The sequence below is a fragment of the Rhinoderma darwinii genome, chromosome 5 (genome assembly GCF_050947455.1).
Source record: "Rhinoderma darwinii isolate aRhiDar2 chromosome 5, aRhiDar2.hap1, whole genome shotgun sequence".
NCBI classification, from domain to species: Eukaryota; Metazoa; Chordata; class Amphibia; order Anura; family Rhinodermatidae; genus Rhinoderma; species Rhinoderma darwinii.
Genome location: NC_134691.1, coordinates 27,453,512 through 27,471,735, shown reverse-complemented (window position 1 = coordinate 27,471,735; position 18,224 = coordinate 27,453,512). Strand labels below are relative to the sequence as shown.

The 18,224-nt window shown below is 39.5% G+C and overlaps 1 protein-coding gene across 1 annotated transcript in view; it reads left to right on the top strand.

Annotated features, from left to right (window-relative positions):
* Positions 1–18,224, top strand: part of COL14A1 (collagen type XIV alpha 1 chain) — a 170,216-nt gene that overhangs the window by 15,564 nt on the left and 136,428 nt on the right. Inside the window, exons 3-4 of the mRNA XM_075825783.1 lie at positions 11,135–11,251; positions 16,408–16,551. Of these exons, the coding sequence (XP_075681898.1) occupies positions 11,135–11,251; positions 16,408–16,551 (261 nt within the window). The remainder of the gene's footprint in view (positions 1–11,134; positions 11,252–16,407; positions 16,552–18,224) is intronic.

The window sequence follows — 18,224 nt, the reverse complement described above, 5'->3', positions numbered from 1 at the left end:
CTGTTGTATTGCATTTTTTAGTTTTTTACATTTTCCTCAATTAAATATTTGCGAACAAAAACAAAATAGCAGCAAAGGAAGCCGCAGGTGTGCTCACCCAATAGATTGTCCTGGGATCTGTAGTTCCTCAGTTGGAGTGCAGTCGGGAAAGGGGGCTTGCAGGCATGTAAGGGTCTAATGAAGAATTATAGAAGAAAATCCTCAGCACATTCACATTTAGAAAAATATAAAAATAGTAATGCTATGAGTAAGAACACTCTGTTTGAAACGCGTTAGCAGTAACACGTCCCACCTGTGTCTTGTGGACTTTTACATTATGTTGAAATAAAGCTCTTTTTATATTTTTCTAAATGTGGATGTGCTGAGGATTTTCTTCTATAATTCTTAATTTCAATTAAATATTTGCCAAGCTTCTTTCTTATGTGTCAAGCCCAGCTTGTGAGGTCTGATGCTCTTCATCAATACACTTCCACTGCTATTCTACTGGCCAGGGAAGAATTGGAACTGGTGCAATAGTGGGTCAACTTCCAGGATTTTCAATAATATGACACCTTGATGATGCAAATCATCTTGTATTATCAATTTTTATAACATCATTTTTGGAACTATGTTTATATTGCCAATTCTTAATTATCTGACTGTTACTTTGGGTATTTCATGTTTACAGCACATACAGATTTAACATTGGAGTGATGTCCCAGCCAAGACAAGCTTGCTACAGGGCCTATGAGTAGATGACAGATAATTTAATTTGGGGCTAGGCTGGAATAAGTGCCAAAAAATCCAAGCCTCGGGATCCCGATGATTTACAAAGCTAATATTCATAGATTGCCCCTCATTCTACAAACAATATCAATTTTCTGCATTTTTCTGCAGGATTAAAATAATTGGAAAGAGTTAATATGCAAATAAGAAACCCAGTATAATGCAGTTGAGGGATGGAAATCTGACAGGTTTCCACACGTCTCAATCCCCCTTTTAAAGGAAGCCAATCCAAGAATGTTCAAAAGTACCGGTTTATTGCCTTGTTAATAGCCAAGGATCTGCAGACTATGTAAAAGTCATATTTTTCTTGGGTGAGGTCTTATTTAGTCTTTGCCAGAGGTAAAAGAAAGATAGTTTGATGTATAGAACTAGTGCAATTTTTTTGGGCTTCTGCAGATGGTATAGCACTATATGTATATATATTTACATTTTACTTCGGGGCTACCTTAAAAGCCACCGATGCTGCTGTGAGACCTGGGGCATGGAGAGCACTGACCCTACCTTAGGGGGTCGAATATGGTAACCAGAGTATTAGAGAATCTTCCAGTGGGTCCAAGTTCTGATACAGTAATGGGCCCCCAAGGGCCAGCAGAAGACAACCCCATTTGCAGGTGACTTTGAAGCCAACCATTTATTACTGCCATTTTGGGATCGGAGTACGGGCTCATTAGAAAGTCTATAAGCCAGTACTCCGATACATCGGCTTTCCGGAAAAAGCCAAACGGAAATACTCACACAAGCGCTTCTGCCACTTCGTTTTAGCGATTGGTGGGGGTCTTAGTGCTCGGATCCCCACCAATCAAAACTTATGACATGTCACTATGACATGTCAGAAGTTTGTCGAACGTTTAGTTACCCTTTAAGGATACAAGATAAATAGAAGAATAAATTTGAAAAGTTACTCCGAGCTTCAACCTTTCCGTCAGAGGAACCGATGAACGGAAAACCAAATGGAAACCATAGCTTCCGTTTGCATTACCATTGATTTCAATGGGAATGCTTCCGTTTCAGTATGTTTCCATTTGTTTCCGTTCCGTAAAGTTTCAGAGTTTTCTTCACGGAAACAAAGGTGCTGTCGACTGCGCTATTATTTCCGTGAATTTTTTTTTTTACTTTAACGGAAACAAACAAAAACGGAAGCATTACCATTGAAATCGATGGTAATGAAAAACGGAAGCTGTTGTTTCTGTTCGGTTTTCCGTTCATCGGTTCCTCTGACGGAAAGGTTGAACGGAACCAATAAACGGAACCCGAAAGCTGATCTGAACAGGCCCTAACATATAGAACGAAAGTTACAATTTCAACCAACAACAGAGGTACGGAGCAGCTACTATAACCTATAATATGGAGGACATTGTTGGGATAATACTTAATTTATAGACATTTGCCAAAACTTATTTTTACAGTAGGTGCTTTGAGGTGACTGAACATCACCTGACATATTATTACAAGTGATAAATCACGCGGATCTTGGCACGGAGTGGTAATTCCCGTATAGACAGGTTTCCTAAATGGGATTAAATACAGTTAAAGGTAAATTAAGCTAATACATTCTTGGAGGAATAAAGATGCATGATATAATAAAGTGGTTGAGGTATGTTTTATTATTGTGCCACACAGGTGGTTATGAAGTGGTAGCAGCGCAGAATGATATACTATTAGGGTACTATCAAAGCAGATAGTTTGTACACTTATGCAACCATTTTTTTTATTGCTTTTCTGCATCCGAAAAATTTAAAAAAGGGAAATTTGAAAATATTTCGTATTAAAAATATCCCATCGTTTTGTGTATACAGCTCCTATGCAGAGTCATGTGTCGCCATGGTTACATACTACAAACAAACCCTGTGTAGTTTGAGTTTGCAATCATGTGTTACTCTCTTCCATCTGCCCCCTCTTCTACTGTCTGAAGGTAAGCAAAAAGAAGTGGAGAAACACATGACTGTGATGGATGATATGAATAATACATGTTCCATTGAGCGTAAGCAAATTATTTGTTACCGTAGACAAGAGTACTCCTCTCGTTATCACTCATAATCACTGATCAGTTTGTTAATTGGTCATTTATGACATCTTATAACACTGGGGTGGTGATTGTGTCAATTAGGTCTGTAAGTCACCAATCCTCTTGCAAAGTCGCTGGCAACGTTGGCACAGACAACAGCCATGAAGCAAAAACATTTTTATGTATCTCCTTAGATTTAATAATATAATAAGCATAAATACTCAATGTCAGGCAGCTGCTGTAAAGGCAAATAGAAAATGTTGTATCAATGACATAACAAAAAAGATCTGTAAATAACATTGTCCGCAAAGCTCATTTGAGTTAGCTGTATCTTATACAGCTCCAAATACTGTAAAGGTCCTTTTACACCGGCCAATATGGGTCGTGTAAACGAGCGCCGATCAACAAGACAAATCGTTGATCGGCGCTCGTTTGCTCCTTTCACAAGAAGCTATGATTATGCATGGGGACGCACGATTGTTATTAGGATCGCTCGTCCCCATGTATTTTCATCATGTTGGCAGCACATCTCCCTGTCTACACAGGGAAATGTGCTGCCAACTACTATAATATTTCTTGCTGCAGGAACGATACGATCATGCGATGAACAAGGGTTTACCCATTCATTGGCTGATAGTTGCCCTGTTTACACAGGGCAATGATCGGGAACGAGCTTTCATACGATCATTGGCCGTGTAAAAGGCACCTAAGTTTTAGCATATAGGATATTTTTCTATATTCTAAGAATTCAGTTTATAATATAATGCAATAATTTTTTTTTTATTTTTTTTATTGTGTTATCCTTTTGTTGGGTCAATATATTGTTTATAAACTTTTCTGTAAAAAAACTGGTTTTAACACCCTGAAAACTTCAATCAACTGGCAATAGATGAAAACTATTTATGACATTGAATGACATTATGTAATGATATATGTTACCCCTGCTTGTTCTTTCATTTGTGTTTACAAGTGTTTATTATATGTGTTTCATTATATGTTACTAGTGTTTCATTATATGTGTTTACAAGTGTTTCATTGTATCGGTTCTATGTGTTTCTATATGCATTTTATGTTCCACAAGAAAGCTGGAAGGCCATCTGGACATTTGGTCTTCAAGTTAGGACATGATGTGAAATTCCTATGTTTTCACTTCAAAGTAAATGTCCCAATATGTCTAAAATGCTTATGACAATTTTTCAACAAATCTATTAATCTTATCTGGTTGAATGGAGCACAGTGTTTGTAAAATTTTTACATGTACCTCGGCAGAGTGACCATATTGTGGTTTTTTTTTCTTGTTAATTTACTATATTTTATTTTATTTTATTTTATTTTTATTTTTTTAATTTGTCATTTTTTATATAGGAAACAAATTATGTAATTATTTAATTTACGTGTTTTATTTTAATTTAACACTTTTTTTTTACCACAAGAAATTAGCTTTTGTTCCACAGACACTAGGTGCCCACTGACCTAAAAAGACAATCTACACAGGTTGGTGACTCAACAGAGTAATCCCAATTTTATTTTACGTGTAGATTTATGTCTTAGCTGTGTGTGTATTTTTTTCTGTGTGCCAATTTAGCTTTTCCAACATAACTAGATGTGGGGATAAAAAAATGTAAATATTATATATATATACATATATGATAAATATAATAATTATAAGAATAATAACTATTATCAAATATGAATAAAGTTACCAAAACACTATATGATACATAATAAAATCATAGTTATGTTGCTTTCTTTTATATACTTATGTATTTATTTATTTTTTTTATCACATTTTGGTATAAATCGATACACTAGTTATGTGGAACTGTTGGCACATATTCTGTAGTCTCCAAATTCCACTGTAGTATATAATGTGTTGGCAAAATATGTCTTTCTTTGTTCAGACAGTTGGACTGTGTAACCTATAAGGGGCATTGGGCAGTGGTTTGTTCTTTGTTGGTGATGGTTATTTCCTTGTAATTTCTTTTTCCTTTACTGTAAAACATAGAATTGTATGTACACGTTATGGTTTATATGAATTTATATTTTATTTTATACTTCATTTAAAAAAATTGAATGAAAATGTCAGCTTATCAATAAACAAACTTTTTCTGGCCCAGCAATTTTTATACTGTGACAAAAACAACTACATTTCACCAGAGCACTCCTACAGTCTAACAAAATAACCGTAAAAGGGGTTGTAAGAGAAAAAGGCTCTATTTTTTTCTGAAACAGCACCACCATTGTCCACAGGCTGTATCTGGTATTGCAGTATTTGCAGAAAGGGTCTGAACTGCAATACCAGACACAGCCTATGGACAAAAGTGGCACTGTTTCTGCAAAAAAATTTTTTATTTTTTTTCTAATCTCATACAACCGATAAGCACTTTCTCCCTGCTTCCAAAATCTGGAACCATAATGCATTGCAGTAGGATGCCGATTTAACATTTTACCTAGTATCCCTGTAGTTCAGTAGTCTTATTTATGGTTCAAGGTAATGGTTGTCACATTTATGGACCCTTGACACTTACTTAGTAGAGCTTCAGCTTTATTTCCATTAATACAACCTACTCTAAAGGGCCTCGTAGTCAGATCTTCGTATTTATGTAAATGTAAATACATTTAATTAAGTTGTTTAATATTTAGATGTGTTGTATTTTAAAGTGAATTTTCACCTTTTAACACCATGTCATTTTAGGCCCAATATTCTGTACTGATTCATTTCCTAATACATCTCTATAGCGGTTAGAGCTCCAAATCCGGTTCATAGGCAAGAGTTAATTGATACAATTCTGACTGCCTGCAGCAACCACTAGGGGGAGCTTAGTGCATACTGTTTTATTATTGAGTTCAATGTATAAATGTATTCCATAAGCTCATGAGGTCCCTCTAGTGGTGGCTGCAGGCAGACAGAATGTTATAATTCTTAACTATTTAGACCATGCAGTGAATTTGGATCTCTGTATCAGAAAAAAATAAAATATAATAAAAATTGTGTTCAAGGGTGGACAATTAGTATAAATATTACTTTCTATAAAAGTTTTGAGATTTTTTAAATTTTTCACATAAAATTCTTAGTAAATACTAGCAGTGTCTATACATTTGTTTGATCTTGCAGATAAGGAATGGAAAGTATGTCTATTCATTAACATAGGCCATGCTATATATACACGGCCTTGGAGTCATTAATAATGGAATATTCCCTTGAGCAATCTCTGCTCCTGAATACATTAAATGCTAGAAGGCAATGTTACTGCTCACCTGAAGATCAGCTCTGATGGAAATTCCTGTTTCATCTTGTCCAGAACTAAATTTTGTACAACTCCAAACAGAAGAGTTACTTACATGTATAAAATGAATTTGTACCAAAATGTAATTACAGCAAGTAAAGAATTAAAAAAAAAAAACCACATTAATTATAGTCAGTAACAAGGTATCACCGTTAAAATGACATATTATTATTATTATTATTATTATTATTATTATTATTATATTTTAACCTTTATATGGAGTCTAAGGATTTGTAAAAGCAGCACAACTCCATACCCCCCCCCCCCCCCTTCAAGGATATACAGTGAAGGAAATAAGTATTTGATCCCTTGCTGATTTTGTAAGTTCGCCCACTGTCAAAGACATGAACAGTCTAGAATTTTTAGGCTAGGTTAATTTTACCAGTGAGAGATAGATTATATAAAAAAAATTAAAAAAAATCACATTGTCAAAATTATATATATTTATTTGCATTGTGCACAGAGAAATAAGTATTTGATCCCTTTGGCAAACAAGACTTAATACTTGGTGGCAAAACCCTTGTTGGCACGCACAGCAGTCAGACATTTTTAGTAGTTGATGATGAGGTTTGCACACATGTTAGATGGAATTTTGGCCCACTCCTCTTTGCAGATCATCTGTAAATCATTAAGATTTTGAGGCTGTCGCTTGGCAACTCGGATCTTCAGCTCCCTCCATAAGTTTTCGATGGGATTAAGGTCTGGAGACTGGCTAGGCCACTCCATGACCTTAATGTGCTTCTTTTTGAGCCACTCCTTTGTTGCCTTGGCTATATGTTTCGGGTAATTGTCGTGCTGGAAGACCCAGCCACGAGCCATTTTTAATGTCCTGGTGGAGGGAAGGAGGTTGTCACTCAGGTTTTGACAGTACATGGCTCCATCCATTCTCCCATTGATGCGGTGAAGTAGTCCTGTGCCCTTAGCAGAGAAACACCCCCAAAACATAATGTTTCCACCTCCATGCTTGACAGTGGGGATGGTGTTCTTTGGGTCATAGGCAGCATTTCTCTTCCTCCAAAAACTGCGAATTGAGTTAATGCCAAAGAGCTCAATTTTAGTCTCATCTGACCACAGCATCTTCTCCCAATCACTCTCAGAATCATCCAGATGTTCATTTGCAAACTTCAGACGGGCCTGTACATGTGCCTTCTTGAGCAGGGGGACATTGCGGGCACTGCAGGATTTTAATCCATTACGGCGTAATGTGTTACCAATGGTTTTCTTGGTGACTGTGGTCCCAGCTGCCTTGAGATCATTAACAAGTTTCCCCCGTGTAGTTTTCGGCTGAGCTCTCACCTTCCTCAGGATCAAGAATACCCCACGAGGTGAGATTTTGCATGGAGCCCCAGATCGATGTCGATTGACAGTCATTATGTATGTCTTCCATTTTCTTACTATTGCACCAACAGTTGTCTCCTTCTCGCCCAGCATCTTACTTATGGTTTTGTAGCCCATTCCAGCCTTGTGCAGGTCTATGATCTTGTCCCGGACATCCTTAGAAAGCTCTTTGGTCTTGCCCATGTTGTAGAGGTTAGAGTCAGACTGATTAATTGAGCCTGTGGACAGGAGTCTTTTATACAGGTGACTATGTAAGACTACTCTCTTTAATGCAGGCACCAAGTTGATTTGGAGCGTGTAACTGGTCTGGAGGAGGCTGAACTCTTAATGGTTGGTAGGGGATCAAATACTTATTTCTCTGTGCACATTGCAAATAAATATATATAATTTTGACAATGTGATTTTCTTATTATTTTTTTATATAATCTATCTCTCACTGGTAAAATTAACCTAGCCTAAAAATTCTAGACTGTTCATGACTTTGACAGTGGGCAAACTTACAAAATCAGCAAGGGATCAAATACTTATTTCCTCCACTGTACATGCAATAGAGGCTGCTATGGGGGTCCGGCCCTGGTTGTTCTTATCTACTTTGCTACTGGGTGTGAGAACCTGTACAGGATCCAAAACCCAGCACTTTAATGGGGGGGGGGGGGGGTCCATTTAATTTTTTCTATGAGGCCACCTCTCAGCCATCTGCATACCCCTGACCTGAATCTGTGAACCAGGGTTAGAGTTACAGGGGTATATACTTTTATAATAAATAATATGTGACCCCCTTGATATGGACCTTATTGACAATTTTTATGATTTTTTTTTTTTGTTTGTTTAAAAGCGTACCCAAGGCAGGTCCCATAGGGCATCCCACAACATTGGCACTGAAGGACCCGAGAAATAAAGCTTCCATGGCGCCACTCTTGCTCATAAGCTGTGTCTGGTATTGCGGCCCAGATTTATTAAAAAATGAAGCGAAGATGTAATACCAAACACAGCCAATGAAAAAGAGTGGCGCTGTTTCAGACATTCCTTCATCCAGGACAAAGTTCTATGCCATAGCTATGCAACTATATATCCTGGCAAAGGTTGTGTTGCGCATTGGTATGCAGCACCCGGGGCAAAAGCCCCCCACCCCAGCTACGCAACCTGTTCGGGCCACTCCCACAATTAACAATAATCTCTTTGTTTATGATACTATGATAACTGCTTCCAACCAATAAAACTTTCCATGGGCTGGAACAAGTATAGGAATTAATCTATGGCCCTAGAATTTGAAGACTTATCAGATGAGAAAATACCCGGGCATCACATGAAGAATATAAATAACAAGGATTTCCAGTGGTATCTCCCATCTAAGAGAAGAGTCAATAACGTATAGTAACAACTTATAAAAGTTTTATTTATTTAAAAAAATGGTAATTATATTTTACTAAAAAAAACAAAAAACATGTATTATTCCACAGAACCACCAAATAATAGAACTATTGCTACTTAAAATAAATTTATAATAATAATAAAAAAATATACATATATATATATAGTAAAATAGATGGTAAAATCTACTAGTCCGTGAGATAGTGGTGACTTTGACTGAAATAGCCTGGACAACAAATGCTACTTTTGCTCAGGCCACTGGAAGTGAAAGAATTAAAAGTGTTTTTTGGGATTTTTTTTCAGTAGAAACTTAAAATTCTGACAGAATCCTTTAGTCTGTGTTCTGGTGTTGTGGACTTATGTTCTAACCTCTAACATGAATTGTCTTGTGTACATTTAGGGGACGTGTCGGTGGTATGTCATGCGGGAATGTGATCTGTGTTGGTTTCAGGATAGTAATGAGTGGTGCTTATAATGTGGGTGTACAGTATATATATATATCAGTGGCGTAACTACCGCCGTAGCAGCAGTAGCGGCTGCTACGGGGCCCGCGGCATGAGGGGGCCCGTGTCGCCCGCCGGCACGGGCCCCCACCATGGCCGGAGGCTCCGCTAGCAGCCGCTATGGCTGCTTCAGCGGGACGCCACTGAACAGTACGGCAGAGCAGGGAGGTATCTCCCTGCTCTGCCATTAAGCAAAAGACATGTATCCCCTATCCACAGGATAGGGGATACATGTATGATCACTGGCAGCGATAGGGAGAACGGGGGACTGAAAGTCCCCTGAAGTTCTCCATCACAAACCTCGGACATCCGGGGTCTGTGTCGGCAGCTCCGTAGAAATGAATGGAGCGCCGGTCCCGCTTGTGCACATGCGTGACCAGCGCTCCATTCATTTCTACAGAGCTGCGCAGACGCCGGAAGTCAGAGGTTAGTCATGGAGAACTTCAGGGGGACTTTCGGTCCCCCGTTCTCCCTATCGCTGCCAGCGATCACACATGTCTCCCCTATCCTGTGGATAGGGGATACATGTATTTTATTATGACACACTGTAGGTCGCATTTTTTTGGGAGGGGGGACGCTGTATGGCGTTCCCTACAGGGGGGGGGGGGGGGCTGTATGGCGTTCCCTACAGGGGGGGGGGCTGTATGGCGTTCCCTACAGGGGGGGGGCTGTATGGCGTTCCCTACAGGGGGGGCTGTATGGCGTTCCCTACAGGGGGGGGGGCTGTATGGCGTTCTCTACAGACCCCCCTGTAGGGAACGCCATACAGACTCCCTGTAGGTAACGCCAGACAGCCCCCTCTGTAGGGAACGACATACAGCCCCCCCCCTGTAGGGAACGCCATACAGCCCCCCCTGTAGGGAACGCCATACAGCCCCCCCTGTAGGGAACGCCATACAGCCCCCCCGTAGGGAACGCCATACAGCCCCCCCGTAGATAACGCCATACAGCCCCCCCGTAGATAACGCCATACAGTCCCCCCTCTAGATAACGCCATACAGCCCCCTCTGTAGATAGCGCCATACAGTTCCCCCTGTAGATAGCGCCTTTCAGTCCCCCTGTAGATAGCGCCATACAGCCCCCCTGTAGATAGCGCCATACAGCCCCCCCCTGTAGATAGCGTCATACAGCCCCCCCCTGTAGGGAACGCCATACAGCCCCCCCTGTAGGGAACGCCATACAGTCGTCCCCCCCGTAGATAACGCCATACAGTCCCCCCGTAGATAACGCCATACAGTCCCCCCGTAGATAACGCCATACAGTCCCCCCGTAGATAACGCCATACAGTCCCCCCGTAGATAACGCCATACAGTCCCCCCGTAGATAACGCCATACAGTCCCCCCGTAGATAACGCCATACAGTCCCCCCGTAGATAACGCCATACAGTCGCCCCGTAGATAACGCCATACAGTCGCCCCGTAGATAACGCCATACAGTCCCCCCGTAGATAACCCCATACAGTCCCCCCGTAGATAACCCCATACAGTCCCCCCGTAGATAACGCCATACAGTCCCCCCGTAGATAACGCCATACAGCCCCCTCTGTAGATATCTACAAAGGGCTGTATGGCGTTATCTACAGGGGGGCTGTATGGCGTTATCTACAGGGGGGCTGTATGGCGTTATCTACAGGGGGGTTGTATGGCGTTATCTACAGGGGGGCTGTATGGCGTTATCAAAAGGGGGGATTTGTAAAAAAGGCACTATCTACAAGGGGGGGGGGGGGTTGTGTGACACCCAGGGGAGGGGGGGCCCCAGTCAAAAGTTTGCTATGGGGCCCAGTCTTTCCTAGTTACGCCCCTGATATATATATATAATGATCTCCGTCCAGGCTGTTCACTTCAGTTTCCTTCTTCTATTGCAGTGACTCCACCAACAAAATTGAGGTACCATGTAGTTACACATGATAGTGTACAGATTTCATGGAAGGCCTCCAAAGATAAAATTAAAGGCTATAAGCTCCTTGTAACGCCAAAATCAGGTAAATGATGGTGTCATAGAGGAAACTGTGTTGTATTGTGAAGTAGGAAATGTAAAATCTACAGGGAAATCATCTATCTATCTATCTATCTATCTATCTATCTATCTATCTATCTATCTATCTATCTATCTATCTATCTATCTATCTATCTATCTATCTATCTATCTATCTATCTATCTATCTATCTCTGTCAAGCAATCTCATATCTGTTTTATCCATAAATACAAATTCTGTAAAACCTCATTAAAACAGGCTAGTAGCATTTTGAGCACACCCCAAATACATTACTAGCCTTGTCTTTAGTGTCTCCCAGTTCTTGTGTACTAAACTTATTTAAAAAATCATGAAAAATAAAAAATTCAAGAATTGAATGAAAAGGCTCAGTCAATGAAATTCTGACCTCATCATATCATGTCACATTGTTCCTTGTGCATAATTAGCATTACAACATAGACAAGACTGAGGGTGTAACATTCCTCGTCGTCTGGATGATCTAGCAAGATTACGCTGTGCCAGTGACATGAGGGAATTTACCAAACAAACCATTGTTAGAAAAAAGTTATCTGTGGACAGAAGCTAACTACTGTTAAAGGGAAGGTGTCAAGAAAATTATTATTTTTTATATGTTTTTGCTTTTAGTATGTTATTAAAATAAATTTTATTTATTTGTGTTTTTGTGTTTTACTTTTTTCTTTTTTCTTTCTTTTACTTCTCTATGGGGGCTGCCATTTTTTTTTTCATCTCTGTATGTGTCGATTAACGACACATACAGTGATGGAATACGGCAGATACTTCCTTATAGTAAATGCGAACGGGAGCCGTTCCATTCACTATAGCATACGCTGTCTGTGTGGGAACGGCGCATGCGCCGCTCTCACACAGTCCAAAAGGAAGGTCTTCAGCCGAGCGACATCCGCGTCATTTTCATGTGGACCGGAAGCCGCGGCCGGACAGTAAGATGACTACTTCCGGTCGCGGCTTCCGTCCATATGTTCACAAGCAAGTACTAGGAGCGGACCGAGCGGACGCAGCGGTGGCGGCAGGAGCTGGTAAGTTATGTTTGTGTATGCTCTTGTTATAACGTGTGATTACACTGTATCTAATCCTCCTTCACTGTGCATTCGCTCAAAAAAATGGCGGCACACAGTGTAGGAGGTTTGAACATTCAACCCCCTCCTTTCTCCTGGCACTAGCCAGGATAAAGGAGGGGGGATTGTTTGAGCACACTAGAGCGAGTGTGTCTACACCAAATTTGCAGCATAAAGCAATGAGGTTGCTTTACCACATTGCAATGCTGCAATTTTGGGAATTGCTCCCTCTAGTGACCAACACATGGAAATGGTATAAATTAGAATCTAATTTATAATATTTCCTGACTTGTGAAAAAATTTAAAAAATTAGAACAATGTGTAATCATTTATTGACTAACAGTTTAACTTAGGCTGGGTTCACACGACCTATTTTCAGACGTAAACGAGGCGTATTATGCCTCGTTTTACGTCTGAAAATAAGGCTACAATACGTCGGCAAACATCTGCCCATTCATTTGAATGGGTTTGCCGACGTACTGTGCAGACGACCTGTCATTTACGTGTCGTCGTTTGACAGCTGTCAAACGACGACGCGTAAAAATACAGCCTCGTCCAAAGAAGTGCAGGACACTTCTTTGGACGTTTTTGGAGCTGTTTTCTCATAGACTCCAATGAAAACAGCTCCAAAAACGGACGTAAAAAACGCAGTGAAAACGGCGCGAAAAATGCAGCGAAAAACGCGAGTTGCTCAAAAAACGTCTGAAATGCAGGGGCTGTTTTCCCTTGAAAACAGCTCTGTATTTTCAGACGTTTTTGGTCACTACGTGTGCACATACCCTAAAAAAAAAAAAAAAAAATTTCTAGCGACACATTCCCTTTAAAGAAATGTGGGTAATTCTCATCCTCATTTTTTATTTACCCGACACCCCAGTATATCTAGGACCATCATACACATCAGACTGCTGATTAATTCAGCCACAAACCAATAGGATCTGTAAACAGCAGTTTTGTATCGGTGCTACACAAGGGCCTGACTGATAACACATATCTAAGGGTATGTTCACACGAAGTCATTACGTCCGTAATTGACGGACGTATTTCGGCCGCAAGTACCGGACCAAACACCCGTGAAAATGAAAACATGATTACAGTACGGGACAGTTGTCCGGCAGCGAGGCAGGGACTCCTAGCGTCGTACATAACTATGATGCTAGGAGCCCGGCTCCCTGCACTGTGTTCGGTCCGGCAATTGCGGCCGAAATACGTCCATCAATTACGGACGTAATGACCTCGTGTGAACATACCCTTACAATCTCTAGTACTTTCCATGCCCCCCATATAGCTAAACAATTGTATGCATTACAGTCCACCTTCCCTATCTGCTGCTATTAGTTGGATCTGGAAAAAAAAAATTTGGTGTCTGACACACAATATTAGATTGTTCCCGAAATGGCTTGTCTCACTTCATAGGCAGCTGACATATGATTGAAACACAGAACAAACAATATGCCAATTTATTCCTTTCCCCTCACACTATTCACTGTCATTGTTCCAAACTGATCACAAAGCAGAACAGAATGTTGAGTTCTGATAGAGCACAGCGTCAATCTGTGGGCAGAAAGCAAATGATATTATGTACTGTAGATGTCGGTAACTATTTCCCATTTTAAAGGCCAGGTTACATGCCAGCATCAGACACACAATGCCCAGCTTTTAAAGTCATGTGATTGTTGCATCAATGGCATGCAAAGTGGGCAAACCCAACGTGGGAAAAAATTGCAGCTGACTGCCCTTTTTGCGAGATGTAACACCATTGGTTATTATTATCACTACATGTACACCCTATATAAGTGATTATAAATCACTGGCATAAAAAAATGGCTGCTAATCAAGGTATGTACTCGATACCAAAACCCACTCATAGCTTTTTATTTTACTGAGAAAAGGGGACTGCTCGGTAAGCCATGTAATCTACAAGTCATTTCTGTTTTAATTTATGGTAGTCAATAGAAAAACCACTAAACATAAAAGTTTTATTGATTATAATTCTGCCCCCCTATGGACAAGAATATAACTGGCAAAAAAAAACAAATCCTGCCCCTTCATAGACATGTATATAATTACTATAATGCTGCCTCCTATGTACAAGAATATAACTACTATAAAACTGCCCCCTATATACAAGAATATAACTACTATAATACTGTTCCCTATGTACAAGTATATAACTACTATAATACTGCCCCTATATACAAGAATATAACTACTATAATACTGCCCCCTATGTACAAGAATATAACTACTATAATACTGCCCCTATATACAAGAATATAACTACTATAATACTGCCCCCTATATACAAGAATATAACTACTATAATACTGCCCCTATGTACAAGAATATAACTACTATAATACTGCCGCCTATGTACACGAATATAACTACTATAATACAGCCCCTTATGTACAAGAATATAACTACTATAATACTGCCCCCTATGTACAAGAATATAACTACTATAATACTGCTCCTATGTACTGTACAAGACTATAACTACTATAATACTGCCGCCTATGTACAAGAATATAACTACTATAATACTACCCCCTATATACAAGAATATAACTACTATAATACTGCCCCTATATACAAGAATGTAACTACTATAATACTGCTCCTATGTACAAGAATATAACTACTATAATACTGCCCGCTATGTGCAAGAATATAACTACTATAATACTGCTCCCTATATACAAGAATGTAACTACTATAATACTGCCCCCTATGCACAAGAATATAACTACTATAATACTGCCCCTATATACAAGAATAGAACTACTATAATACTGCCCCTATGTACAGGAATATAACTACTATAATACTGCCCCCTATATACAAGAATATAACTACTATAATACTGCCCCTATATACAAGAATATAACTACTATAATACTGCTCCTTATGTACAAGAATATAACTACTATAATACTGCTCCTATATACAAGAATATAACTACTATAATACTGCTCCCTATGTACAAGAATATAACTACTATAATACTGCCCCCTATATACAAGAATATAACTACCATAATACTGCCCCTATATACAAGAATATAACTACTATAATACTGCTCCCTATGTACAAGAATATAACTACTATAATACTGCCCCCTATATACAAGAATATAACTACCATAATACTGCCCCCTATGTACAAGAATATAACTACTATAATACTGCTCCCTATGTACAAGAATATAACTACTATAATACTGCCCCCTATATACAATAATATAACTACCATTATACTGCCCCTATATACAAGAATATAACTACTATAATACTGCTCCCTATGTACAAGAATATAACTACTATAATACTGCCCCCTATATACAAGAATATAACTACCATAATACTGCCCCTATATACAAGAATATAACTACTATAATACTGCCCCTATGTACAAGAATATAACTACTATAATACTGCTCCTATATACAAGAATATAACTACTATAATACTGCTCCTATATACAAGAATATAACTACTATAATACTGCTCCTATATACAAGAATATAACTACTATAATACTGCCCCCTATGTACAAGAATATAACTACTGTAATACTGCTCCTATATACAAGAATATAACTACTATAATACTGCCCCTATATACAAGAATATAACTACTATAATACTGCCCCCTATATACAAGAATATAACTACCATAATACTGCCCCCTATATACAAGAATATAACTACTATAATACTGCCCCCTATGTACTAGAACATATCTACTTTTATACTGTCCCCTAGTGAAAGTATATAAGTAATAACATATTGTCGGATATAAGTAATTTTTTCAAATCAGACTTGAATTGCTGTCTAAAACTTGTTACATTAAGCGTCTATAAATGGATTCTGTAATAAAAGTTGAATACTATACTGTATAATCAGCAAAATAATCTTTACATCTCTTATGATTGTCATCTTTGTGGCCTACCGTTACTTGTGGCCATAGGATTAACCTTACAATACTATGTGCAAAGATATAGTGATGCTTTACTTTCATTATTCCAGCATGATGACAGATGTCTGACTCAATGTCTTCTCATGTTCAGGTGGGAAAACCAACCAACTAAATCTTCAAAACACAGCGAGCCGAGCAATCATTCAGAGACTTGATCCTGACCGCAGTTATGCCGTGCAGGTCATTGCGTTTAATGAAGACGATGAAAGCGTGCCAATACGAGGAGAATTTAGAAGTAGGTAACCGTGACCGTGACTTTGATAGCAGATACCCAAGAACACCAGGAGCAGATCACACTGGTTACAGTACCTTTCAATTATGTCTACATGAATTAACTTGAAGCTCCTGAGCCCAATGCAAAATTTGTAACAGGGTCCCCAAATTTACTCCTCATATGGGAACGAGGGACCGTTTGGGTCCAAATGCAGCAGCAACCTCCGTACCCCTTATAGTTACGCCTTTGCATTTATTGTACACAATTTTGTTTTTTAATGTGGGGTGAGTTGAACCGACTACTGCACAGGTTGTTTTTTAGCTCTAGCTTTATAAACCTACATGAAGGGGTTGTCTACGGTGGAAACCCATTTTTTTAATAGAGGTGGTCCTCTGTTCAATTTCTTATCTCTTAGCCAGAGCAAAGAGCGGTTACAAAGAGCGTCATGGATTTGAATGAACACTGTGTGCAGTGCTTAATCTCCCCTGTGGTGGCGCTGTAGGGAAATTAAGCACTTACTGACAGGTTTCTCCACAGATTACAGCTGATCGCTAGGGGTCACAGCAGAGGGGACCCATTGTGATTGAGGGATTCTTTTAACAATTAGGAATTGTCTGAATTGGGGAACCCCTTTATACACGTTTGTGTGAGTTTAGAAATCGGACTGTTTTTGGAATAAAACAGACGCTTTGTCTCATCAAATCCCTCAGATGGGCGTATTGTACCTTAATCTATATTACAGATGTAACACTCAGACTCTCCACAGTTCTACTGAACCAAACTTATCCGGGGCCCAGATTTTGCATTCATAATAGGGACAATTAACCTCTTGACGCACAAGGACAACACTGTATGTCCTGGTGCGAGGGTTGAAGTATGGAGTGGGCTCACGCACTGAGCCCGCTCCATACACTGCGGGTGTCAGCTGTATATTACGGCTGGCACCTCGCACTAACAGCCAGGGACTTTGATCCCAGTCATTTAACCACTTAGATGCCGCAGTCAAAAGCAACCGTGGCATCTAAGCTGTTAAAAATAAAGGAACAAACACCTTCGACAGCCCCCCCCATGACGCAAATGCGGCGGGGTGCCGATGGTTGTTATGGGAGCAGTCATGGCAGCATGGGGACCCAATGAAGGCTCCCAGTTCTGCCTTCTTTCTGCTGCTGTTAAGCCCTGATTCTGGTCAATAATTATTTTTCCGTTTCTCAATACATTATATGGTACTTTAAATAGTACCAATAGAAACAACATCTCTCGCAAAAAAGAAGTCATCACACCACGGTTATGGCTCTTGGAAGGCTGGGAGTGAAAAACGAAAAAATTTAAATTGGCTGCGGCGCCAAAGCGTTAAACAGGTACAATACACCAGTCTGAATGAGGCCTATTTTTGGCTGAAGATCCATGGACTATTTTTAGCAAATTATATAATAATAATACAGATAGTGATTACGCCATTTTTTTTTATAATGTATTGTTAATTTAATTGACATTGTTTAATTGTTTCTTTTTTGATAAAATACAAATTTAGCTGCTCTTTGATTGAAATCACAATTGCCTAGTAATTAGTGTAGCTATCGGGGGTGCAGAAGTTACACCCGGGCCCTGGTGCCTCTGCCCCTTAAGGAGGCCATCAGCATTATAAATGGCACATGGTTGGTTGGGGCAATATTAAAAATGGTAAATTAGGGCCC